This window comes from Pseudophryne corroboree, chromosome 7, assembly GCF_028390025.1.
Source record: "Pseudophryne corroboree isolate aPseCor3 chromosome 7, aPseCor3.hap2, whole genome shotgun sequence".
Lineage (NCBI taxonomy): Eukaryota > Metazoa > Chordata > Amphibia > Anura > Myobatrachidae > Pseudophryne > Pseudophryne corroboree.
In genome coordinates this window covers 120,790,697-120,816,014 of record NC_086450.1, presented here as the reverse complement: position 1 = coordinate 120,816,014, position 25,318 = coordinate 120,790,697, and the positions used below count along the sequence as shown (strand labels likewise).

At 49.3% G+C, this 25,318-nt stretch overlaps 1 protein-coding gene and 1 long non-coding RNA gene across 3 annotated transcripts in view; one reads left to right on the top strand and one right to left on the bottom strand.

Annotated features, from left to right (window-relative positions):
* LOC134944759 (uncharacterized) overlaps positions 1-1,058 on the top strand; it is a 97,314-nt gene extending 96,256 nt beyond the window's left edge. Inside the window, exon 2 of the long non-coding RNA XR_010181943.1 lies at positions 886-1,058. This is a non-coding gene — a long non-coding RNA (uncharacterized LOC134944759). The remainder of the gene's footprint in view (positions 1-885) is intronic.
* The window catches only part of TTC21B (tetratricopeptide repeat domain 21B), a 418,459-nt gene that overhangs the window by 93,205 nt on the left and 299,936 nt on the right, over positions 1-25,318 (bottom strand). For both annotated transcript variants that reach the window (XM_063933597.1, XM_063933598.1), the window contains exons 21-23: positions 17,255-17,365; positions 2,840-2,921; positions 1,406-1,556 (exon numbers count right to left, since the gene is read on the bottom strand). In XM_063933597.1, coding sequence (XP_063789667.1) covers positions 1,406-1,556; positions 2,840-2,921; positions 17,255-17,365 — 344 coding nt within the window. The remainder of the gene's footprint in view (positions 1-1,405; positions 1,557-2,839; positions 2,922-17,254; positions 17,366-25,318) is intronic.

The following is a 25,318-nucleotide window of genomic DNA, read 5'->3' as shown; positions in this document are numbered from 1 at the left end:
TGAAGTGTGCTGAGAGGAAATGGCGCACAGCTGCAGTGCTGTGCGCTACCTTAAGAAGACTGAGGAGTCTTCATGCCGCCGATTCTGGACCTTCTTCTTGTTTCAGCATCTGCAAGGGGGCCGGCGGCGAGGCTCCGGTGACCATCCAGGCTGTACCTGTGATCGTCCCTCTGGAGCTAATGTCCAGTAGCCAAAGAAGCCAATCCATCCTGCACGCAGGTGAGTTCACTTCTTCTCCCCTAAGTCCCTCGTTGCAGTGATCCTGTTGCCAGCAGGACTCACTGTAAAATAAAAAACCTAAGCTAAACTTTTCTAAGCAGCTCTTTAGGAGAGCCACCTAGATTGCACCCTTCTCGGCCGGGCACAAAAATCTAACTGAGGCTTGGAGGAGGGTCATGGGGGGAGGAGCCAGTGCACACCACCTGATCCTAAAGCTTTACTTTTTGTGCCCTGTCTCCTGCGGAGCCGCTATTCCCCATGGTCCTTTCAGGAACCCCAGCATCCACTAGGACGATAGAGAAAGAAGTGATAAGCCAGTGATATGTGCAAGGTGATAAATGCACCAGCCAGTCAGCTCCGAACTGGCAATTTGCATATTGCAGCTGATTGGCTGGTGCATTTATCACCTTGCATTTATCACTGGTTTATCACTTCCTTATGTTTTCTCCAGGTTAATACATCTGCCCCATTGTGTGTGTAACTAGCTTCAAGATATTAAAGGGACTCCTACTGTGTATTGGTTTTCTCATATAAATATAAAAGGTGTGACTAATTAAAATAATCCTAATCTAGAATTTTTAGGCAATTTCTACGATGATACTACTGAGGCTGCTTGCCGAGCTCTTCATTTACTAAACTTTCATTGTTCTGCTTTCTTTCACCCAGAATCTCTGAAGGCTGAACTGAAGACAAGAAATGACGAGATCACATTCAAAACCAACTGAACATAAACTGTATTCCATGTACTCTTACATAATGTACTCAAATTTTGAATAGCATTTACCATGCATTTTTTGCTAACCTTTAAAATCTGGGAGGTTTTATTGCCTCACCCTGTATATGTATTGTACACTGATATGTCATGCAGTATAATCTACCAGAATATGCACTGTAGTGAATACACCACAGTCCTGGTAATGGGATGTAGTTATGTTACAGGCGGTCAGGAGACTGCCGGTCACAACACCTCCCCCTACATCCCGCCCACTTCGAATCCCAACAGTCAGCATGCAGACTAGCAGGGACTATTCCCACAACACCCATAGAGTGGGAATAGAACCTGTGGCGAACACGTCATAGCAAACTGGCCTAGGTGGGTCATTAGTGCTCATCATAAATACACCATTGTATACATACTGATAATGCATAAGAGCTTACAATATTAATTGTGTAAAAATAAACATACCATAGGTATAATCCTTTGCAATAGTGAAATCCGGGTTCTAGTTTTGCTCTAGATGAGTACTTCTCTGCCAGATCTAGATATTTTGGTATTTCTTCAAGTTTTTCAGCCCTTCTTAAAAGGTCAATCAAGCGAGAAAGTGTAGCATAATTATCTGCAAAAGACAGGATATACATTCCAGACGGGATCAGTTCAGTATACCGACGTTCGGCATCCCCGCAGCGGGAATGACAACACCAAAATCCCGCCACTGCTCGAAACATGGAACGTAATCCCGGCGCCGGGATCCTAAATACCGGAATCCTGATCGTGCTCTGCTGGGACTCCTGCTTGTTTAGGCAGCAGAGGGGGGGAGGTTTAGGCACCACCGGGGAGCGTAAGGGGGGGTAGGGGTGGTTAGGGTTAAGCTTTGGGAAGGGAGTGTTAGGTTCAGGGCTATCATACTTGCCCGACCCCTGTCAGGATTCTCTGCATTGGGATGATGGTTTCGGTCATATGACCGCCAGCATCCCCTCCGCCGGGACATTGTATGTATCCCTCCCAGACATGTTACTGCATGATTGTCCTGGATCAAATCACGCCTGGCGATACAGCCAGCTGTATTTTTTCAATTCCGCTGCCTACTTGGTCACGCATGTACCAAGAACAGCAGGATTAGAAACATATGGCCTAATTCACGTTGCATCGCAATCGTAATGCAACCACAGTTTTTGAGAAAAGTGCGCTCTGCGATTGGATCACATTAACTGTGAACGCCTCTACCTGATTGACAGGCAGAGGCATTCGAGGGGCGGAAAAACGGGGGGAGGCGTCCGAGCGGTTTCTGGGAGGCGTTAGGGAAACAGGAACGTGTTGGTGGTGTTTTCGGGGCAGCTGCTCCGAACGAGAAAACAGCAGAGGAGATCTCCTGCCGTCAGTCTGAGTCAGCAGGAGCCATCCACAGTTTCTGCAACCACACTGTCATTGTGGCGCAATCTCAATTACAGCGTGATCGCGATGGGTCGCATGATTGTCGGCCCCCAACATGTGATTGCAAGGATTGCAGATTCTGTTAAAAAGCAGAATCTGCAGTCCTTACTGAATGAGGTCCATAGAACCATAAGTGCACTCAGATGATGAACACAAACGTGGTGGGATGTAACTACTGCGCAAAAGAATTTGTGTACATAGTACATAAAGCTAAATATATAGCGCTAGAAAGTGCAATTTAGCGCAAGTTTAAACTTTTGTGCAAAATTGTTGATACTTTATGCACAACAGCAAAATATTTTTTTCCTGTTTAAACGAGAATAATTCAATAACGTAAATGTCAGAACAAGTTTCTTATAGTTTCTGCTGATTGCTTAGAACTTAGAGAAGCTGAGAGGCACCTTTCTAGGATGTGGAATAAAAAAACAACAAAATACATTTTTTTTTCAATGCAAGTACTGTGCATACCTGGCTTGCGTTCCAACAGCTGCTGGAAGTGAAATACCGCTTGCTCATAATCCTGCTTCCTGAACATAAGGCCAGCCATCATCTGCAAAGTTTAGAGAGAAAGCAACGCTGTTTAAAGAACAATTACCTTAATGGGACATTGGGTTTGATTCAGGAGGTGGACGAAGTGCCAATCTGTGCAGACTTGAGCAATTGTTTTCGACTGCGCAGCGCGACCCGTGAGTGGGATTGCATACGCAGCTGTGTACAAAATTGCAGTTACTTGAGATGGCACTTGTGATCCCTGGGTCTTTCATTGTGGAACTGGGAAGTGGCCTAAAGTCATTGCAAAAAGAGGAGATGGGCATGTTCTGGCATGTGGCTGTGTTCTCTTTCACAGCACCACAACCACAGTAGACATTTTTTAAAGGAAGTTACACAGGAGACTCTGCTCCAGGCAGGAGTGACTGTCATCTGATGGAGAGCCAATGGTGGATTAATCAGATCCACCAGCTCACTTGATCAATGCTCAGATAAGAAAAGTGGGTGTTGCTGGGTCTGATCAGTCTGTCACACGGAAGAACACAAGGGGAATGCATAAACTGGCATTTGCTTATTTTCACACTTGAGAATCTGTGAATAATCGCTGTTACGCATGAGTTGAATGTGTGTCTGAATCAGGCCCATAGTCCTTTGCTGACTGCAGAGGCCGTTTACAGTATGTAGCACAAGAAACAGGCTCAGTACAGAATCACATTTAGCCCTGCTATGCTCACACACACGTGAGAGGAGTTGGGTGGAGGGCAGGATAGGGCACACCGATGTGCCTCGTTTTGAGCAGCAGGACTGAAACAAGATTTCATTTTACAATATTATTGTAATGAGAAAAGCAGCAGGTAGTGGTATTTCGTGTTGTGCAGAGGGGCACACAGCTATTTCTACCATGCAAAATGACATCAGTTTTGCACCAACTCAGAGCTGGAGGTCTTCAGGTTTCACCCTATACTTATAATGGAATCCATATATGCCTTGGTGCTGCACTTCATCGGACAAGAGCATTTCTAGATGAACGCTAAAGTGGTAGTTGGTTCAACACGGATGTAACATTTACAACTTTGCACAATCTGCCTATTCAAAACCATGGTGTTTGGCTTTGCACGCCGAGAGCGTTCATTGACTTTCTACAATGTAAGACTTTGCTGACTGCTAGTTCTCATGGCCCATCTAAGAAAAGACAGGACGGTAATATACTGCATGTGCTCAATAAAAATAAAAAATAAAAAATACACTGGGGCTGATAGAGAGCAAGTGCTAAGCCAGTGTGCGCGGAATATCCTGTATTAAGTCACTCCGCGTATGCTTAGAATGCATATGTACGAATATGACTATGCAAACGTGCAAATATACGCTGCCGATGAAGAGTTGGGCACATCTGGAGATAAACTGTGCATACGTCCGGAAAAACAGGATTTTGATACCTACCGGTAAATCCTTTTCTCCTAGTCCGTAGAGGATCCTGAGGTCCACTTCATGACCATGGGGTATAGGACGGTTCCGCAGGAGCCATGGGCACTCTTAAGACTTTTCAATGGGTGTGAACTGGCTCCTCCCTCTATGCCCCTCCTCTAGACCTCAGTTATAGGAACAGTGCCCAGGGAGACGGAAATTTCGAGGAAAGGATTTACTTTAAACTAGTGGTGAGATACATACCAGCTCACACCTCAACCATGCCGCACAACATGGCATTCAACAGAACACACGCCAACAGGCATGAACCAAATTAGAGCAACATGCTGAAACTAATATAACACAACTTGTGTAACTCTAATAACAAAACTGCAGGTAAATTACGCACTGGGACGGGAACCCAGCATCCTCTACGGACTAGGAGAAAATAAGAATTTACTTACCGATAATTCTATTTCTCGTAGTCCGTAGTGGATGCTGGGGACTCCGTAAGGACCATGGGGAATAGCGGCTCCGCAGGAGACTGGGCACATCTAAAGAAAGCTTTAGGACTATCTGGTGTGCACTGGCTCCTCCCCCTATGACCCTCCTCCAAGCCTCAGTTAGGATACTGTGCCCGGACGAGCGTACACAATAAGGAAGGATCTTGAATCCCGGGTAAGACTCATACCAGCCACACCAATCACACCGTACAACTTGTGATCTGAACCCAGTTAACAGCATGATAACAGAGGAGCCTCTAGAAAAGATGGCTCACTACAGCAATAACCCGATTTTTTGGTAACAATAACTATGTACCAGTATTGCAGACAATCCGCACTTGGGATGGGCGCCCAGCATCCACTACGGACTACGAGAAATAGAATTATCGGTAAGTAAATTCTTATTTTCTCTAACGTCCTAAGTGGATGCTGGGGACTCCGTAAGGACCATGGGGATTATACCAAAGCTCCCAAACGGGCGGGAGAGTGCGGATGACTCTGCAGCACCAAATGAGAGAACTCCAGGTCCTCCTCAGCCAGGGTATCAATTTTGTAGAATTTTACAAACGTATTTGCTCCTGACCAAGTAGCTGCTCGGCAAAGTTGTAAAGCCGAGACCCCTCGGGCAGCCGCCCAAGATGAGCCCACCTTCCTTGTGGAGTGGGCATTTACAGATTTTTGGCTGTGGCAGGCCTGCCACCGAATGTGCAAGCTGAATTGTACTACAAATCCAACGAGCAATAGCCTGCTTAGAAGCAGGAGCACCCAGCTTGTTGGGTGCATACAGGATAAACAGCAAGTCAGTTTTCCTGACTCCAGCCGTCCTGGAAACATATATTTTCAGGGCCCTGACAACGTCTAGCAACTTGGAGTCCTCCAAGTCCCTAGTAGCCGCAGGCACCACAATAGGTTGGTTCAGGTGAAACGCTGAAACCACCTTAGGGAGAAACTGAGGACGAGTCCTCAATTCCGCCCTGTCCGAATGGAAAATCAGATAAGGGCTTTTACAGGATAAAGCCGCCAATTCTGACACGCGCCTGGCCCAGGCCAGGGCCAACAGCATGACCACTTTCCATGTGAGATATTTTAACTCCACAGATTTAAGTGGTTCAACCAATGTGACTTTTGGAACCCAAAAACTACATTGAGATCCCAAAGTGCCACTGAAGGCACAAAAGGAGGCTGTATATGCAGTACCCCTTTTACAAACGTCTGAACTTCAGGGACTGAAGCTAGTTCTTTTTGGAAGAAAATTGACAGGGCCGAAATTTGAACCTTAATGGACCCCAATTTCAGGCCCATAGACACTCCTGTTTGCAGGAAATGTAGGAAACGACCCAGTTGAATTTCCTCCGTCGGGCCTTACTGGCCTCGCACCACGCAACATATTTTCGCCAAATGCGGTGATAATGTTTTGCGGTTACATCCTTCCTGGCTTTGATCAGGATAGGGATGACTTCATCCGGAATGCCTTTTCAGGATCCGGCGTTCAACCGCCATGCCGTCAAACGCAGCCGCGGTAAGTCTTGGAACAGACAGGGTCCTTGCTGGAGCAGGTCCCTTCTTAGAGGTAGAGGCCACGGATCCTCCGTGAGCATCTCTTGAAGTTCCGGTTACCAAGTCCTTCTTGGCCAATCCGGAGCCACGAATATAGTGCTTACTCCTCTCCATCTTATCAATCTCAGTACCTTGGGTATGAGAGGCAGAGGAGGGAACACATACACTGACTGGTACACCCACGGTGTTACCAGAACGTCTACCGCTATTGCCTGAGGGTCCCTTGACCTGGCGCAATACCTGTCGAGTTTTTCCCAACGGTTTATAATCATGTGGAAGACTTCTGGGTGAAGTCCCCACTCTCCCGGGTGGAGGTCGTGCCTACTGAGGAAGTCTGCTTCCCAGTTGTCCACTCCCGGAATGAATACTGCTGACAGTGCTATCACATGATTTTCCGCCCAGCGAAGAATCCTTGCAGCTTCTGCCATTGCCCTCCTGCTTCTTGTGCCACCCTGTCTGTTTACGTGGGTGACTGCCGTGATGTTGTCCGACTGGATCAACACCGGCTGACCTTGAAGCAGAGGTCTTGCTAAGCTTAGAGCATTATAAATGGCCCTTAGCTTCAGGATATTTATGTGAAGTGATGTCTCCAGACTTGACCATAAGCCCTGGATATTCCTTCCCTGTGTGACTGCTCCCCAGCCTCGCAGGCTGGCATCCGTGGTCACCAGGACCCAGTCCTGAATGCCGAATCTGCGGCCCTCTAGAAGATGAGCACTCTGCAACCACCACAGGAGGGACACCCTTGTCCTTGGTGACAGGGTTATCCGCTGATGCATCTGAAGATGCGACCCGGACCATTTGTCCAGCAGGTCCCACTGGAAAGTTCTTGCGTGGAATCTGCCGAATGGGATTGCTTCGTAGGAAGTCACCATTTTACCCAGAACCCTTGTGCATTGATGCACTGAGACTTGGCTCGGTTTTAGGAGGTTCCTGACTAGCTCGGATAACTCCCTGGCTTTCTCCTCCGGGAGAAAAGCCTTTTTCTGGACTGTGTCCAGGATCATCCCTAGGAACAGAAGACAAGTCGTCGGAACCAGCTGCGATTTTGGAATATTGAGAATCCAATCGTGCTGCCGCAACACTACCTGAAATAGTGCTACACCGACCTCCAACTGTTCCCTGGATCTTACCCTTATCAGGGAATCGTCCAAGTAAAGGATAACTAAAATTCCCTTCCTTCGAAGGAATATCATCATTTCGGCCATTACCTTGGTAAAGACCCGGGGTGCCGTGGACCATCCATACGGCAGCGTCTGAACTGATAGTGACAGTTCTGTACCATAAACCTGAGGTACCCTTGATGAGAAGGGTAAATTTTGACATGAAGGTAAGCATCCTTGATGTCCCGAGACATCATGTAGTCCCCTTCTTCCAGGTTCGCAATCACTGCTCTGAGTGACTCAATCTTGAATTTGAACCTCTGTATGTAAGTGTTCAAAGATTTTAGATTTAGAATCGGTCTCACCGAGCCGTCCGGCTTCGGTACCACAACAGTGTGGAATAATACCCCGTTCCCTGTTGCAGGAGGGGTACCTTGTTATCACCTGCTGGGAATACAGCTTGTGAATGGCTTCCAAAACAGTCTCCCTGTCAGAAGGAGACATCGGTAAAGCCGACTTTAGGAAACGGCGAGGGGGAGACGTCTCGAATTCTAATTTGTACCCCTGAGATATTCACCTGAAGGATCCAGGGGTCTACTTGCGAGTGAGCCCACTGCGCGCTGAAATTCATTGAGACGGGCCCCCCACCGTGCCTGATTCTGCTTGTAAAGCCCCAGCGTCATACTGAGGGCTTGGCAGAGGCGGGAGAGGGTTTCTGTTCCTGGGAACTGGCTGATTTCTGCAGCCTTTTTCCTCTCCCTCTGTCACGGGGCAGAAATGAGGAATCTTTTGCCCGCTTGTCCACGAAAAGACTGCGCCTGATAATACGGCGTCTTCTCATGTTGAGAGGCGACCTGGGGTACAAACGTGGATTTCCCAGCTGTTGCCGTGGCCACCAGGTCTGAAAGACCGACCCCAAATAACTCCTCCCTTTAATAAGGCAATACTTCCAAATGACGTTTGGAATACGCATCACCTGACCACTGACGTGTCCATAACCCTCTACTGGTAGAAATGGACAACGCACTTAGACTTGATGCCAGTCGGCAAATATTCCGCTGTGCATCACGCATATATAGAAATGCATCTTTTAAATGCTCTATAGGCAAAAATATACTGTCCCTATCTAGGGTATCAATATTTTCAGTCAGGGAATCCGACCACGCCAACCCAGCACTGCACATCCAGGCTGAGGCGATTGCTGGTCGCAGTATAACACCAGTATGTGTGTAAATACATTTTAGGATACCCTCCTGCTTTCTATCAGCAGGATCCTTAAGGGCGGCCATCTCAGGAGAGGGTAGAGCCCTTACAAGCGTGTGAGCGCTTTATCCACCCTAGGGGGTGTTTCCCAACGCACCCTAACCTCTGGCGGGAAAGGATATAATGCCAATAACATTTTAGAAATTATCAGTTGTTATCGGGGGAAAACCACGCATCATCACACACCTCATTTAATTTCTCAGATTCAGGAAAACTACAGGTAGTTTTTCCTCACCGAACATAATACCCCTTTTTGGTGGTACTCGTATTATCAGAAATGTGTAAAAACATTTTTCATTGCCTCAATCATGTAACGTGTGGCCCTACTGGAAGTCACATTTGTCTCTTCACCGTCGACACTGGAGTCAGTATCCGTGTCGGCGTCTATATCTGCCATCTGAGGTAACGGGCGCTTTAGAGCCCCTGACGGCCTATGAGACGTCTGGACAGGCACAAGCTGAGTAGCCGGCTGTCTCATGTCAACCACTGTCTTTTATACAGAGCTGACACTGTCATGTAATTCCTTCCAACAGTTCATCCACTCAGGTGTCGACCCCCTAGGGGGTGACATCACTATTACAGGCAATCTGCTCCGTCTCCACATCATTTTTCTCCTCATACATGTCGACACAAATGTACCGACATACAGCACACACACAGGGAATGCTCTGATAGAGGACAGGACCCCACTAGCCCTTTGGGGAGACAGAGGGAGAGTTTGCCAGCACACACCAGAGCGCTATATATATACAGGGATAACCTTATATAAGTGTTTTTCCCCTTATAGCTGCTGTATCTTTAATACTGCGCGTAATTAGTGCCCCCCCTCTCTTTTTTAACCCTTTCTGTAGTGTAGTGACTGCAGGGGAGAGACAGGGAGCTTCCCTCCAACGGAGCTGTGAGGGAAAATGGCGCCAGTGTGCTGAGGAGATAGGCTCCGCCCCCTTATCGGCGGCCTTATCTCCCGTTTTTCTATGTATTCTGGCAGGGGTTAAATGCATCCATATAGCCCAGGAGCTATATGTGATGCATTTTTTGCCATCCAAGGTGTTTATTATTGCGTCTCAGGGCGCCCCCCCCCCCCCCCCCAGCGCCCTGCACCCTCAGTGACCGGAGTGTGAAGTGTGCTGAGAGCAATGGCGCACAGCTGCAGTGCTGTGCGCTACCTTGTTGAAGACAGGACGTCTTCTGCCGCCGATTTTCCGGACCTCTTCTGCCTTCTGGCTCTGTAAGGGGGCCGGCGGCGCGGCTCTGGGACCCATCCAGGCTGGGCCTGTGATCGTCCCTCTGGAGCTAATGTCCAGTAGCCTAAGAAGCCCAATCCACTCTGCACGCAGGTGAGTTCGCTTCTTCTCCACTTAGTCCCTCGATGCAGTGAGCCTGTTGCCAGCAGGTCTCACTGAAAATAAAAAACCTAAACTAAAACTTTCACTAAGAAGCTCAGGAGAGCCCCTAGTGTGCACCCTTCTCGTTCGGGCACAAAGATCTAACTGAGGCTTGGAGGAGGGTCATAGGGGGAGGAGCCAGTGCACACCAGATAGTCCTAAAGCTTTCTATAGATGTGCCCAGTCTCCTGCGGAGCCGCTATTCCCCATGGTCCTTACGGAGTCCCCAGCATCCACTTAGGACGTTAGAGAAAAGGATTTACTGGTAGGTATCAAAATCCTGTTTTCTCATACGTTCTAGAGGATGCTGGGGTCCACTTCATGACCATGGGGTTTATACCAAAGCTCCAGTACGGGCGGGAGAGTGCGGATGACCCTGCAGCACCGATTGATTGAACTTGAGGACTTCATCGGTCAAGGTGTCAAACTTGTAGAATTTAGCAAATGTGTTTGACCCCGACCAAGTAGCTGCTCGGCAAAGTTGCAATGTCGAGCCACCCAGGATGAGCCCACCTTCCTAGTGGAATGGGCCTTCACCGACGTCGGTAACGGCAATCCAGCCGTAGTATGAGCGTGCTGAATCGTACCTCTGATCCAACGCGCAATAGTCTGCTTGGAAGCAGGACACCCAATCTTGTTGGGAGCATACAGGACAAACAAATACTCTGTTTTCCGTATTCGATCTGTTCTAGCGACATAAATCTTCAAAGCCCTAACCACATCTAGAGACGTTGACTCACTGAACGTGTCAGTAACTACTGGCACCACAATAGGTTGGTTTATGTGGAAAGATGAAACCACCTTCGGAAGAAAATGTTGACGAGTCCTCAACTCTGCCCTATCTTCATGGAAGATCAGGTAAGGGCTCTTGTGAGACAAGGCCCCCAATTCAGACACCCGCCGCGCGGATGCCAATGCCAAAAGCATCACCACTTTCCAAGTGAAAAACTTCAACTCTATCTCTTGTAGAGGCTCAAACCAATCTGATTGAAGGAAATGCAACACCACGTTAAGGTCCCATGGTGCCACTGGAGGCACAAATGGAGGCTGGATGTGCAGAACCCCTTTCACGAAGGTCTGAACCTCTGGAAGAGAGGCCAATTGTTTTTGGAAGAACACTGACAAGGCCGAAATCTGGACCTTAATTGATCCCGATCGTAGGCCCGCCTCCACACCAGCCTGCAGAAAATGGAGAAAACATCCCAACTCAAACTCTTCCGTAGGAGCCTTCTTGGATTCACACCAAGACACATATTTTCTCCAAATACGGTGGTAATGTTTCGACGTTACTCCTTTCCTGGCCTGAATAAGGATGGGGATGACTTCCTTGGGAATACCCTTTCGGGCCGGGATCCGGCGCTCAACAGCCATGCCGTCAAACGTAGCCACGGTAAGTCTTGATACACGCACGGCCCCTGCTGCAGCAGGTCCTCGCGAAGAGGCCGAGGATCTTCTATGAGCAACTCCTGAAGATCTGGGTACCAAGCCCTCCTTGGCCAGTCTGAGGCAATGAAGATTGCTCGAACTCTTGTTCTTCTTATGATCCTGAGCACCTTTGGGATCAGCGGAAGTGGAGGGAAGACATACACCGACCGGAACACCCACTGTGCCACCAGTGCATCCACTGCTATTGCTTGAGGATCTCTCGACCTGGAACAATATTTCTGAAGCTTCTCGTTGGGACGAGATGTGATCATGTCTACTTGAGGAACTCCCGAAAGACTTGTCACCTCTGTGAAGACTTCTTGGTGTAGGCCCCACTCTCCTGGATGGAGATCGTGTCTGCTGAGGAAGTCTGCTTCCCAGTTGTCTACCTCCGAAATGAAAATTGCGGACAGAGCCTTTACATGTCTTTCTGCCCAGAGGGGGATCTTCGTCACCTGTGCCATTGCCGCTCTGTTTTTCGTTTCGCCCTGCCTGTTTATGTACGCGACTGCTGTTACATTGTCCGACTGGATCTGCACGGGATGATCTTGAAGAAGATGTACCGCTTGTTGAAGGCCGTTGTAAATGGCTCTCAATTCCAGCACGTTTATGTGAAGGCAGGCTTCCTGACTTGACCATTTTCCATGGAAGCTTTCTCCCTGAGTGACGGCTCCCCAGCCTCTGAGACTTGCATCCGTGGTTACCAGGAGCCAGTCCTGAGTCCCGAACCCGCATCCCTCTAGTAGGTGAGAACTGTGTAGCCACCACAAGAGCGAAATCCTGGCTTTTGGCGACAGGATTATCTTCTGGTGCATGTGTAGGTGGGATCCCGACCACTTGTCCAACAGGTCCCAATGGAATACCCTGGCATGGAACCTGCCAAACTGTATGGCCTCGTAGGCCGCCACCATCTTCCCCAACAACCAAATGCACTAATGGATCGACACACTCGATGGTTTCAATATCTGTTTTACCATTTTCTGGATTTCCAGAGCCTTTTCCACCGGAAGAAATACTCTCTGAACTTCTGTGTCCAGAATCATCCCGAGAAAAGACAATCTTGTCGTCGGTTCCAACTGTGACTTTGGATAATTTATGATCCAACCGTGTTGTTGGAGTATTAACAGGGAGAGTGTGATGTTTTATAACAACTGCTCCCTGGATCTCGCCTTTATCAGGAGATCGTCAAGATAAGGAATTATATTGACTTCTTTTTGACGCAGGAGAACCATCATCTCTGCCATCACCTTGGTGAATACCCTCGGCGCCGTGGAGAGACCGAAAGGTAACGTCTGGAATTGGTAACGGCAATCCTGAACTGCGCATCTCAGATAAGCCTGGTGAGGAGGATAAATGGGAACATGCAGGTAAGCATCTTTTATGTCTACAGACACCATGTAGTCCCCCTCCTCCAGACTGGAAATCACTGCCCTCAGTGATTCCATTTTGAACTTGAATCGTTTCAAGTAGAGATTCAGATTTTTCAGGTTTAGGATCAGACTGACCGAGCCGTCCGGCTTTGGAACTACAAAAAGGCTTGAATAAAACCCCTCCCCTTGTTGTGACAAAGGTACCAGGACTATGACCTGATCATGACATAATTTTTGGATTGCCGCTGTTACTGCTTCCCTTTCTGGAAGAGAAGGTGGCAAGGTTGATTTGAAAAATCGGCATGGGGGAACGTCTTGAAACTCCAGCTTGTATCCCTGGGACACTATTTGCAACACCCAGGGATCCAGGCCAGACAGAATCCAACCTTGGCTGAACAGTTTGTGACGTGCCCCCACCCGAGTGGCCTCCCGCAAAGGAGCCCCAGCGTCATCCTGAAGATTTGGCAGAAGTAGGGGTAGACTTCTGCTCCTGGGAACCTGAAGCTGCTGTGGACTTCTTTCCCTTTCCCCTACCCGCAAAGAAGGGGGAACCTCTCGCTTTTTTGTATTTAAGGGCCGAACGGACTGCATGTGCGAGCGATAAGTCTTTTTTGCTGGTGCAGGCGCAGAGGCCAAAATGTCGACTTACCTGCAGTAGCCGCCGAGACTAACGCATCCAGTCCATCGCCAAATAAGGCCTCACCTTTATATGGGAGAGCCTCCATATTTCTTTTGGAATCTGCATCCGCGTTCCACTGGCGAATCCACAACGCCCGCCAAGCCGATACTGCTATGGTAGCGGCTTGTGAACTCAAGAGTCCAATATCTTTCATCGCTTCTAGCATGTATGCGGCAGCGTCTTTGATATTCCCTAACTCAAGGAGTATCTCATCTTTATCAATTTCTGATGACACGCTTTCTGACCATTTTTCAATAGCGCGACTCACCCACGCGCAAGCAATTGTGGGCCTGAGCAGTGTACCATTGGCAACATAAATGGATTTCAATGTAGTTTCCATCTTTCGGTCTGCCGGCTCTTTTAGTGAAGCCGTGCCAGGTGCAGGGAGAATTACCTTCTTTGTCAACCTGGACAGTGCACTGTCTAACACAGGGGGTGACTCCCATTTTTTTCCTGTCCTCCACCGGGAAAGGATAAGCTATCTGAATTCTCTTGGGAATACGAAATTTCTTTTCGGGATTCACCCACAACCCTTCAAAGAGTGTATTATGAAAATAAAAAACCAACATAAGTCTTTTCAGAGAAACTCAGTAGAGCTCCTCAGAGTGCATCCAGTCTGCCTGGGCACATTTCTAAAACTGAGGTCTGGAGGAGGGGCATAGAGGGAGGAGCCAGTTCACACCCATTGAAAAGTCTTAAGAGTGCCCATGGCTCCTGCGGAACCGTCTATACCCCATGGTCATGAAATGGACCCCAGCATCCTCTAGGACAGTGGTTCTCAAACTCGGTCCTCAGGACCCCACACAGTGCATGTTTTGCAGGTAACCCAGCAAGTGCACAGGTGTATTAATTACTCACTGACACATTTTAAAAGGTCCACAGGTGGAGCTAATTATGTCACTTGTGATTCTGTCAGGAGACCTGCAAAACATGCACAGTGTGGGGTCCTGAGGACCGAGTTTGAGAACCTGTGCTCTAGGACGTATGAGAAAATACAATTTCATGTACACCGATTCTGACAACAATTCTGGATCAGCGTCACTAAGTAGATTAAAGAGAATTTGTACATTACTTAAAAACAGTATACTGTATACAGGCGGTCATCCCAACTTCTGTACTACAGATGCGTCCTCATACATCCAGCCTCAATACACAACGCAGTGCGAGATGCCTGGCGAGAGTGACCCATCAAGTCCCATGCAACTCTGCTAACATAGGGCATCTTTTTTGTTGATGTGGCTAGGGCGCACCAGGAGATTGTGCTGATAGATTTGATATAAAACAGTTGTATATTGTGCGTCAGTGAGTCTATGGGGGTTATTCCGAGTTGATCGCACGCTGCTGATTTTCGCTGCGCTGCGATCAGGTCTCTACTGCGCATGCACTGCAATGCGCACGCGCGTTGTATGTGTACAATGCGGATCGTTGCTGAGCTACGGATTTAACGAAGAATCCATAAGCACAGCCGATCGCAAGAAGAATGACAGGAAGAGAGCGTTTATGGGTGGCAACTGACCGTTTTCTGGGAGTGGTAGGGAAAACGCAGGCGTGTCCGGGCTTTTGGAGGGCGGGTGTGTGACGTCAATTCCGGCACCAAAAAGACTGAAGTGATCACAAGGGCTGTGTAAGTCCAGACCTACTCTGAAACTGCACAAAATAGTTTTTGCAGAGCTCGGCTGCACAGGCGTTCGCACACTTGCAAAGCGAAAATACACTTCCCCGTGGGCAGCGACTATGCGTTTGCACGGCTGCTAAAAACAGCTAGCGTGCAATCAACTCGGAATAACCCCCTATATACGGAGCAGAAAATAACTTGTATTGGAAGAAAGCTGCTACATTATAGCACTTTGTATAGAGATTCAGGGGGACATGTACTACGCAGTGATAAACGTGGAGAGGTGAGCCAGTGGAGAAGTTGCCCATGGCAACCAATCAGCATTGACGTAACATTTATAATTTGCATACTATAAACACATACAGAGCAGCTGATTGGTTGCCATGGGCAACTTCTCCACATTTATCACTGATTAGTACATGTCCCCCTCAGTCGTACACAGATATATATGTGTCATATATCAGATCAGCACAGTCTCCTGGTGTGTCTTAGTCGCACTGCATTGTGACTAAGATGCATTTTTGGCAAAATATAAGCAAAAGACGCTGGACTCTAGAAGACTATCACATGACCAGGGCTGTTTGGCATGACAAGAGGTGCTGTTTGGTGTGACTGCAGTAAGATGTACAGTACAGGTATGAGGACAACTGTATATCTGCTGATGAATGCTGCCTTACTCATGTGGCTGTGCAGCTGCAATGAAACAAGACAGCCGCCCATTAGCGGGTACAGTAGAGATGACTCTTCAGGACAGTGGCCGGCGTTTGTATACAAAGCACCTTTCTTCTACAGCCCCTCCTGAGCTAAGGGAACACAAACTAACATTTGGAACATGATCATGTCTCTTTTCTTACTTTCCCTGAGTGCAGGAATACATGTATAATGCATATGGCTGCTCCTCTGAGAACAACACAGAACCAGTATCATTTGCCTTTTTAAAGATCTGCTTTCAGAGCCCTATCTTCTCAAAATGGAAACCTTTGTCCAATTCTATTTCAACTAGCGGAAAAACACTGAGATGACTTGTACAATCTGCAAACAGCACAAAACAGAAAAAACTAGGTGTTCCATGCAACAAGTGACTGCCCTGTAAACACTGTCAAGCTGCCAAACCTGCAGGATGGAATTACCTAATTTCAATGTGTTAAGAGATTTGTTTCGTTCTCTGTCCTAGATGGAAAAACTGGTGGCAGTTATTTGTCTGCATAACAAACCGTCAAACTCAGAGGGGAGTGAAATGACTCCATGTTCTGCAGCTCAATGTCCCTTCTGTTTGTTTGGCAGAACGGCCCCCTAGCTCACAAAGGACAACAAACCGGTGACGGAGCACAAAGGCACAAAACACTACAGATACATTATGTACTGCTTAACGCAACAGGTGGTGTCTGAAGGAAAATTACGCCTCCTGCCGGCATAACAGATCCAAGTGCTGGGTCCGAAGACGCAGCATTTGATCGCCATCGCGACAATCTACCAGGATTACAGGGAAACAGTCTTCCCTTCACTGCAAAGTGTCAGGGAGCATGGCGCTTCAGAATGTTTCCCTATTATGTATGGGAAACTATGGTGTTTTCAAATGCACACCTTGGGTGAGATTCAAATGATATATCACGCCCAATTCCCTTTCTAAAATGATCTCCGATATCACGCATATTGCACCCATAGTGATCAGGTTTAGCTGTGTAAAGGGTTGGGTGCCTCGCTACTACGGGGGTAGCGAGCGGAAATAATAATACAACGTCCCTGAGGGCAGAAACAGAACGAGTGTGGAAAGGGGTGAAAAGAATTGAATCCCACCCCTTGACTGAAGTTGTTTCCTTAACACATCATACTCAGGGGGGGAATGTACTAAGCAGTGATAAAAGTGGAGTAGTGAGCCAGTGGAGAAGTTGCCCATTCAGCTGCTCTGTATACTTTTATAGTATGCAAATTATAAATGTTACATCAATACTGATTGGTTGTCATGAGCTACTTCTACACCTGCTCACTTCTCCACTTTTATCACTGCTTAGTACATGTCCCCCTTAGTCACAGGTCCCCGACCATTTGCTTGTGAGACTTCCTTTATTTTATATTTCCCTCTGACTTACCATTGTAGCAGCTTCATTGTGCTGGTCATTCTTCAATAGCAGGGCACATTGCTGCTGGCAGGAGTCTATGTCATCTTGGGCAAGGTATAGATGTGCCAACTCCATTATCACCTGCATGGCGACATAAAGGAGTCATGTCTACTGTAGCTTGCCAATTATAAAATCTCACATAACCATGCAAATAAGGAAAGGATGCATCTCCCTGACACAGAGAATGTGTTTGCTGGTCTCTGGGTGTTACAGAGTGCTCTCCAGCACCACTGAGGTCATAGGTAGATTGGCAAGAAATGCCCCACACATCTTACTGGTGAATTACCTAAAATACAATGTATTTTCCAATACCTAACTTTTCAGCATATTTTCAACCCTTTATAGAATTGTTAAGTGTATCATGGGGTCATAAGAACAGGCATTCGGTCACAGCTTGGCTATCCTATTGTTTGCCCACTATGAATACAAGGCGGTAGACACCTGTGACTGGAACAGTTACTTATATTGGCCAAAAATGGGGTGATTTCATCTGAAGAACAGAATATGGTGCAAGTTTACTGAATATAAATTACAGTAGACTGAGATTGGAGCTCCATAAGTAGATCATTCTACCTTTCCTTAGTTCACATTACCCAACAATTTTCTTTACCCTAATCTCCTATATAATAGCCCTGTGACTCTGTGCCTGCATTTCTAACGCTGGGCGGAGTCACAGATGTGGGCTATTCAGTGATGGCTGCCAATGAGGAGAAGCTCTGCCACACACCTTCTCTGCGCACATGTCCCCAGTCTTCCGACCAAGGTCCGGTGTAGAGGCATCCATCGTCCCCCCGGTCCCGCGCCGAAGATGTGAGGGCGGGAGGCGACTCTCCGTCTGACGCCGAGCGGCTCTCACTCCCGCTCCCCGCCTGTCACAGTGCCCTGCACCGCCGACACAGCCCTCCGTTCGGTCCTCACGGTACAGCGAGTCCCCGCTCCGGACATGATCACTGCCTGATGTGCCCAGTGCGGCCCGCTGGCGGGGGGAGATGTCAGGCAGAGCGGCTCACGCGGCAGCGGGGATACCGCACACTGCTGTGCTTCACGGCTGCCTCGCGGGGGGGGGGGGGGGGGGGGAGAATGTGCGGGGGGAGATGTGCCTGGCGGAGGGGGAGAGTTGTGCCTGGGGGGGGGGGGAGAGATGTGCAGGGGGAGATGTGAGGGGGGAGATGTGAGGAGGCAGAGTGGCTCACGCAGGAACAGGGACACCGCACACTGCTGTGCTCCCCGGCTGCCCGCCACACAGTTACCCTGACACTGAGCCCGGGTGGCCTGCGGCCCTGCTGCTGCTGCTGATGAGAGATGGGATCCTTGGGGCAGAGAGATTAACAGTGTCACTGATAGCTGCTAATGATTACCCTCCAACTACCTTGCTGCCAGGTACAGTACCCGCAGCGCATCCACCGTCCGCCGCACCTGCCCTGACCCTCCCCCATACGCGGTGCCTCCGGAACTCCTACCCCACACGCAGCCCCCACTCCCCTGCCCCTCCCACCACCGCAGCACCTCCCAACCCCCTACCACAGCCCCCCCGCATCCACCACCCCTCCACCCACATAATCTACAGACACCCTCCCCCATACGCTGACATCCCCCACAACCACCCCCAGCGCCTCCTGACCCCCTACCCCACCCCCGCAACCGCCCATCCACCACCTGCAGCGCCTTCCGAACCTTCCACCATCCCCCACACGACCACCCCTCCCCACATGCAGCGCCTCCAGACCCCCTACACCACCCACGGCCCCCAGTCCCCTGCCCCTCCCTCAACACCAGACCCTCCCAACCACAGCCCCCCCACCCCGCATCCGCCGACAGCCTCTACAGACACCCTCCCCCATCTGCCATCAACCCCCGCAGCCACCCCTCCCCCACTCACAGCGCCTCCTCACCCCATAACCCACCTGCAGCACCCACTCGCCCACCCATCCACCACCCGCAGTGCCTTCGGACCCTTCCACCAACCGCCCCACCTGCCACTCCCCCCCTCCCCCCACACACGGCACCTCCAGACCCTCTACACTACCCAAGCCCCTCACTCCCCTGCCCCTCCCTCATCCACAGAACCTCCCAACCGCAGACCCCCCATCCACCCACAGCATCTACAGACACCCTCCCCCACCCCCAGTCATCCCCCGCAACAGCCCCTCCCCCACCCACAGCACCTCCTGACCACCTACCCCACCAGCGGCCCCACTGCACCCACCCCTCAACCACCCGAAGCGCCTCTGAACCCCCTCCTCCATCTGCCGCACCTGCCCCTCCCCCACAGGTGTCGCCTCCGGACCCCCTACCCCACCCGCAGCACACTCACCTCTCCCCCACATGCGTCGCTTCGGGACCCCCTACCCCACCCGCAGCGCACTTGCCCCTTCCCCACCTTAAGCACCTCCTGACACCCTGCCCCACTACACCCGCCCCTCCACCACCTGCAGCGCCTCCTGACCCCCTCCCCCATCTGCCGCACCCCCACACCTGCCCCACCCCCATGCACATCGCTTCCAAACCCCTTACCCCACCCGCGGCACACTCGCCCCTCCCCCATCCGCCAGATCCCCGTACCTGCCCCTTCCCTACCCGCAGCACCCCTGCACCCGCCCATCCACCAACTGCAGCGCCTTTCGACCCTTCCACCATCCGCCGCACCACCCCCCCCCTCCCTCACATGCGGCCTCTCCAGACCCCCTACACCAGCCACGGCCCCCACTCCCCTCCCTCAACCACAGCCCCCCAGCATCCGCCCCCCCTCCACCCACAGCCTCTACAGTCACCCTCCCCCATCCGCAATCAACCCCCGAAACCGCCCCTCCCTCACCCGCAGCACATCCTGACCCCCTACCCCACCCACTCACCTGCCCCTCAACCACCCGCACCACAACCGGACACCCTCCCCCATCTGCCACACCCCCGCACCTGCCCTTCAGCCACGCGCATCGCTTCCGGACCCCCTACCCCACCCGCAGTGCACTCGCCCCTACCCCACCCGCAGCACCTCCTGACCCCCTACCCCACCCGCGTGGCCCCACTGCACCCGCCTCTCCACCACCCCCCCATCTGCAGCACCCCCACACCTGCCCCTCCCTCATGCGCTTCGCTTCCGGACCCCCTACCCCACCAGTGGGGCACTCCCCCGTTCCCCACCTGCAGCACCTCCGGAACCCCCTCCCCCAACCGCCAGATCCCCGTACCTGCCTCTCCCCTACCCGCGACACCCCCGCCACCCCCCCCCCCCACCAATACCGCTTCCAGATCCCACTCCCCCGCACATCCCCACCCGCAGCTCCTCCCGACCCCCTCCCCCACCTTCGGTCCCCCCCACACCCGCTGCATTCTGTACAGTGTGCCCTGCAGGCGCTGTTCACACCGTCGCAAGGGGCTACGCCCCTTCACCATCCGATGCCCTTTCATTGTGCAATATTTAACCACTCACAAAACTAGGAATGCAGGTAATACTCCATATAATACATATATTGAACGGCGTACAGGGGTTAAGGGGGCGTAGCCCCTTACGACGGTGTGAAGAGCGCCCGTAGGGCGCGATGAAGCACCTAGTACCTATTATTTGTCTTCCCCAATTTTTAGACATTAACTACATATCTACAATTAAATGTACTTCCCTTGGTGGTTCTACTTAGGATATTCATTAAATAATTTGTCACATTAAACACTATCCTTAGTCAGTCATGGGGGGGGGGGGGGGGTAATTCAATTAACCCTGATAGCCGGCACTATCAGGGATTTTCTTTCACTTGCCTGGAGGCAGGAGAAACAAAATCCCTGATAAGTGCCATGTTTTCACATCTGCAAAAACACATGAAAAAAAAAGGCATTCAATAAATTGGCCCAAAAATCACAAAACACATTTTTTTAAACAGTAAAATTTACTGTGAACAATTGAGTTGCCCCCAGAATGTTATTTTACGTGCTGTATAACATGGTTACGCTTTATATTGTTAAAAGTGAAATATTTAGGACTGCTTATGAGCTAAACATGTACAAGGGACATATGTGATAGGAGAAACATTTACATATATCAGATGTATTCAGAGTTCAGGAGAACGTTTTTGTTTCTAGTAGATGACATAATACAAGCCAGGTGACACAATTTGGTTTTGGAATTCCTAGCCATTACCCTGGGGTTCCAGACCAGTTCTTTCGGCTTTCGTACAAGGGGTCATGGGTTATATTCTGACTGAACTTAGACAGAATAGGGATGGGAGCCCTGCAATCAGCAGATACCTGAAGGGTGATCCAGTGAAGAACTATTTTACAAAGAGAATGTAAAGACAAAAGGGAGATATGGAGGAGACAGAAGTCACTCAGCTGTGTGCTCAGTGCACAGTTTAATTAGTGAGTTAATCAAACAGCTATATATTTATATACTGTACGTATGTGTCAAAATATCATGAAAGTCATTCACTGGGAGTATATCCTATAATAAATTTGATATTATAGCAAATATTAAAGGTTCTTATTCCTTATCCCCATTAATTTTTCAAAATTGATACAGTACTTTTAATACAGGTTGAGTATCCCATATCCAAATATTCCGAAATACGGAATATTCCGAAATACAGACTTTTTTGAGTGAGACTGAGATAGTGAAACCTTTGTTTTTTGATGGCTCAATGTACACAAACTTTGTTTAATACTCAAAAGTTATTACAAATATTGTATTAAATGACCTTCAGGCTGTGTGCATAAGGTGTATATGAAACATAAATGAATTGTGTGAATGTACACACTTTGTTTAATGCCCAAGTTATAAAAAAATATTGGCTAAAATTACCTTCAGGCTGTGCATATAATGTGTATATGTAACATACATGCATTCTGTGCTTAGATTTAGGTCCCATCACTATAATATCTCATTATGGTATGCAATTATTCCAAAATACGGAAAAATCCGATATCCAAAATTCCTCTGGTCCCAAGCATTTCGGATAAGGGATACTCAACCTGTATTCACCTAATACATTTTCTGAGATTTCTAGATTTAAGTTCAAATTTACAGGAGTCAACCATACCAGTACCAACTGCTACTACGCTTAAAGACCCTGCAGCCCGTAAAATAGAAACTATGCTAAAGTCCATGTATACAGCAGCATGAGTGCTGCTGAGACCTGGGTTGGTTGGCATTTGGGTAACTAAGGCGCTAATGGTATGGATAAAAGAGCTCAAGTCGGCTCTACAAGACGATCATCTTATACTCCTCGCGGATCAAATCTGGGAAGCTGCTGACTGTCTATGTACAGCTTCTACTGACGTCTGTCAGCTCATTTCTCGCCTTTCATCATCGCTAGTCACAGCACGACGAGCACTCTGGCTGCGTTCTTGGCAAGCGGAGGCGGAGGTTAAAAAAGGTATAGAGGCGTTACCTTACGGTGGCGAGAAGCTGTTCGGTCCTGAATTGGACAGATGGATTTCTGAGGCTACGGGAGGAAAGTCTGTTTTTCTACCATTGCCTCCAATGGTACCTAAACGTAAATATTCTGGTCCGGCGTTCAAATCCTTTAGAACTCAGTCCTTTCGTGGGCGGGGCAGAGGAGCGGCCACGCTTGGTAGAAGAGGTCGGGGTCATGGTGCCCAACAAACCAACGCAAGTCGTCAAGACGCTAAGGTCGCCAACAAGCCAGTGGCATGCCGGGTTCCCAGCCCATCTCGGATCTCCAATTGTGGGAGCACGCCTTCAGACGTTTTAAGGGGCGTGGCTTCAGACTTCCACAGATGGGTGGATCCGCAATTTAGTGTTAAAAGGATACAAAATAGAGTTCGATTGTCTTCCGCCAATGAGGTTTTTCAAGACAGGTCTGCCTGTGTCGGACGACAAGAAGGCGGTTCTGCAGATTGCCATTCAGTCTCTGCTGAATGCAGCAGTTTTGATTCCGGTCCCTGTACAACAACAGGGGCAGGGTTATTATTCCAGTCTGTTTGTGGTACCAAAGCCGGACGGGTCGGTCAGGCCAATATTGAACTTAAAGGGCCTCAATCAGTATGTCACTTACTACAGATTCAAGATGGAATCTCTGCGGTCAGTAATTGCAGGTTTTGAGCCATAGGAATTCATGATTGCGCTGGATCTCAAAGATGCGTACCTACACATTCCGATTTGGCCACCTCATCAGAGGTTCTTGCGGTTTGCAATACGGCGAGACCATTACCAGTTTCAGGCTCTGCCGTTTGGCCTCTCATCAGCGCCTCGGGTATTCACCAAGGTGATGTCAGTGATGATAGCTCATCTCAGATCCCTGGGAGTGATAATTGTTCCGTATCTGGACGATTTGCACATCAAGGCTCCGTCTCAACAGATGCTCCTCCAACAGGCGTTGCTAACATACAATGTACTAGTTCGGCACGGTTGGATAGTCAATTTCAAGAAATCACATCTGATTCCGTCTCAGCGACTTCAATTCCTAGGTATGATTCTCGATACAGTAAATCAAAGAATTTACCTACCAGAACAGAAAGTTCAGGTCATTCGTCATCTAGTACAATTAGTACTCAAGCCACGCAGAGTCTCGGTACATTTGTGCATTCGCCTCTTAGGCACAATGGTGGCGGCTTTCGAAGCGCTTCAGTTCGGAAGGTTTCACTCACGTCCTTTTCAACTAGACGTGCTAGCACAGTGGTCGGGCTCGCATCTGCAGATTCACCACAGGGTGAGGTTGTCGCCACAGGCCAGAGTGTCTCTTCTCTGGTGGCTAAAAATACACAATCTATCCGCAGGGAGACGGTTCGGCGTCTGGAATTGGATAATTCTCTCGACAGACGCGAGTCTCAGAGGCTGGGGAGCTGTAGTTCAAGGTTATCAGCTCCAGGGTCTCTGGGCAGATCACGAAAGATTGCTGTCTATAAATGTCCTGGAACTCCAGGCAATTTACAATGCACTACGACAAGCAGTGCACATGTTTCGGTTTCAGACTGTCCAGGTGCAGTCAGACAATGCGACGGCGGTCGCATACATCAACAAACAAGGAGGAACGAGAAGCCGCATGGCAAAGCGGGAAGTAGCTCGGATCCTCAGGTGGGCCGAATATCACCAGGTGATATTGTCGGCAGTGTTCATTCCGGGAGTGGACAACTGGGAGGCAGATTTTCTCAGTCGTCAGGATTTTCATCCAGGAGAGTGGGCATTAAATCCAGAAGTGTTTCAGATGTTGGTCCAGAGGTGGGGTTACCCTCGGGTGGATCTGATGGCATCTCGCCACAATCACCAAGTGCCCCAGTATGTGTCCAGAACGATAGATCCAGGGGCAGTGGCGGTGGATGCTCTCACAGTCGCGTGGCCGTACAGCCTCGTGTATCTGTTTCCGCTGCTCCCTCGGTTGCTAAAACGGATCAAGAGAGGGTCCGTCACAGTCATATTAGTGGCGCCTCATTGGCCTCGGAGAGCTTGGTTCTCGGATCTCTGCGGACTACTCGCAGACGATCCTTGGCCGCTCCCACTACGTCCGGACCTGTTACAACAGGGGCCGTTCCTTTACCCCGATTTGGCGCGGCTGCGTTTGACGGGGTGGCTGTTGAAACCGCCCTCTTAAGAAGAGAGGGCATTCCTGAATCGGTTATACCAACCATGTTATGAGCTAGGAAGCCGGTTACGGCAGCTCATTATTACAGAATTTGGCGTGCTTATATAGGTTGGTGTGAAGCTCTGAAGTTTCCGACATCATCTTTCAAGTTATTCCGTCTTTTGTTATTTCTACAGACGGGGTTAGATGGAGGACTACGTCTATCCACACTAAAGGTGCAGGTATCTGCATTGTCAATTTACTTTCAAAGATTGCCGTCGGTACATACGTTTCTGCCGGGTGTACTCAGAGTACAGCCTCCATTCATTCCACCTACAGCGCCATGGGACTTGAATCTGGTTTTAGATTTCTTACAGTCCTTATACTTTGAACCCTTACAACAAGTGGATATTACATTTCTCACTTGGAAAACGATTTTTCTTTTAGCCTTAGATTCAGCAAGGCGTGTTTCAGATTTGGGTGCCTTGTCGTGCAAGCCACCGTATTTAGTTTTTCATGATGACAG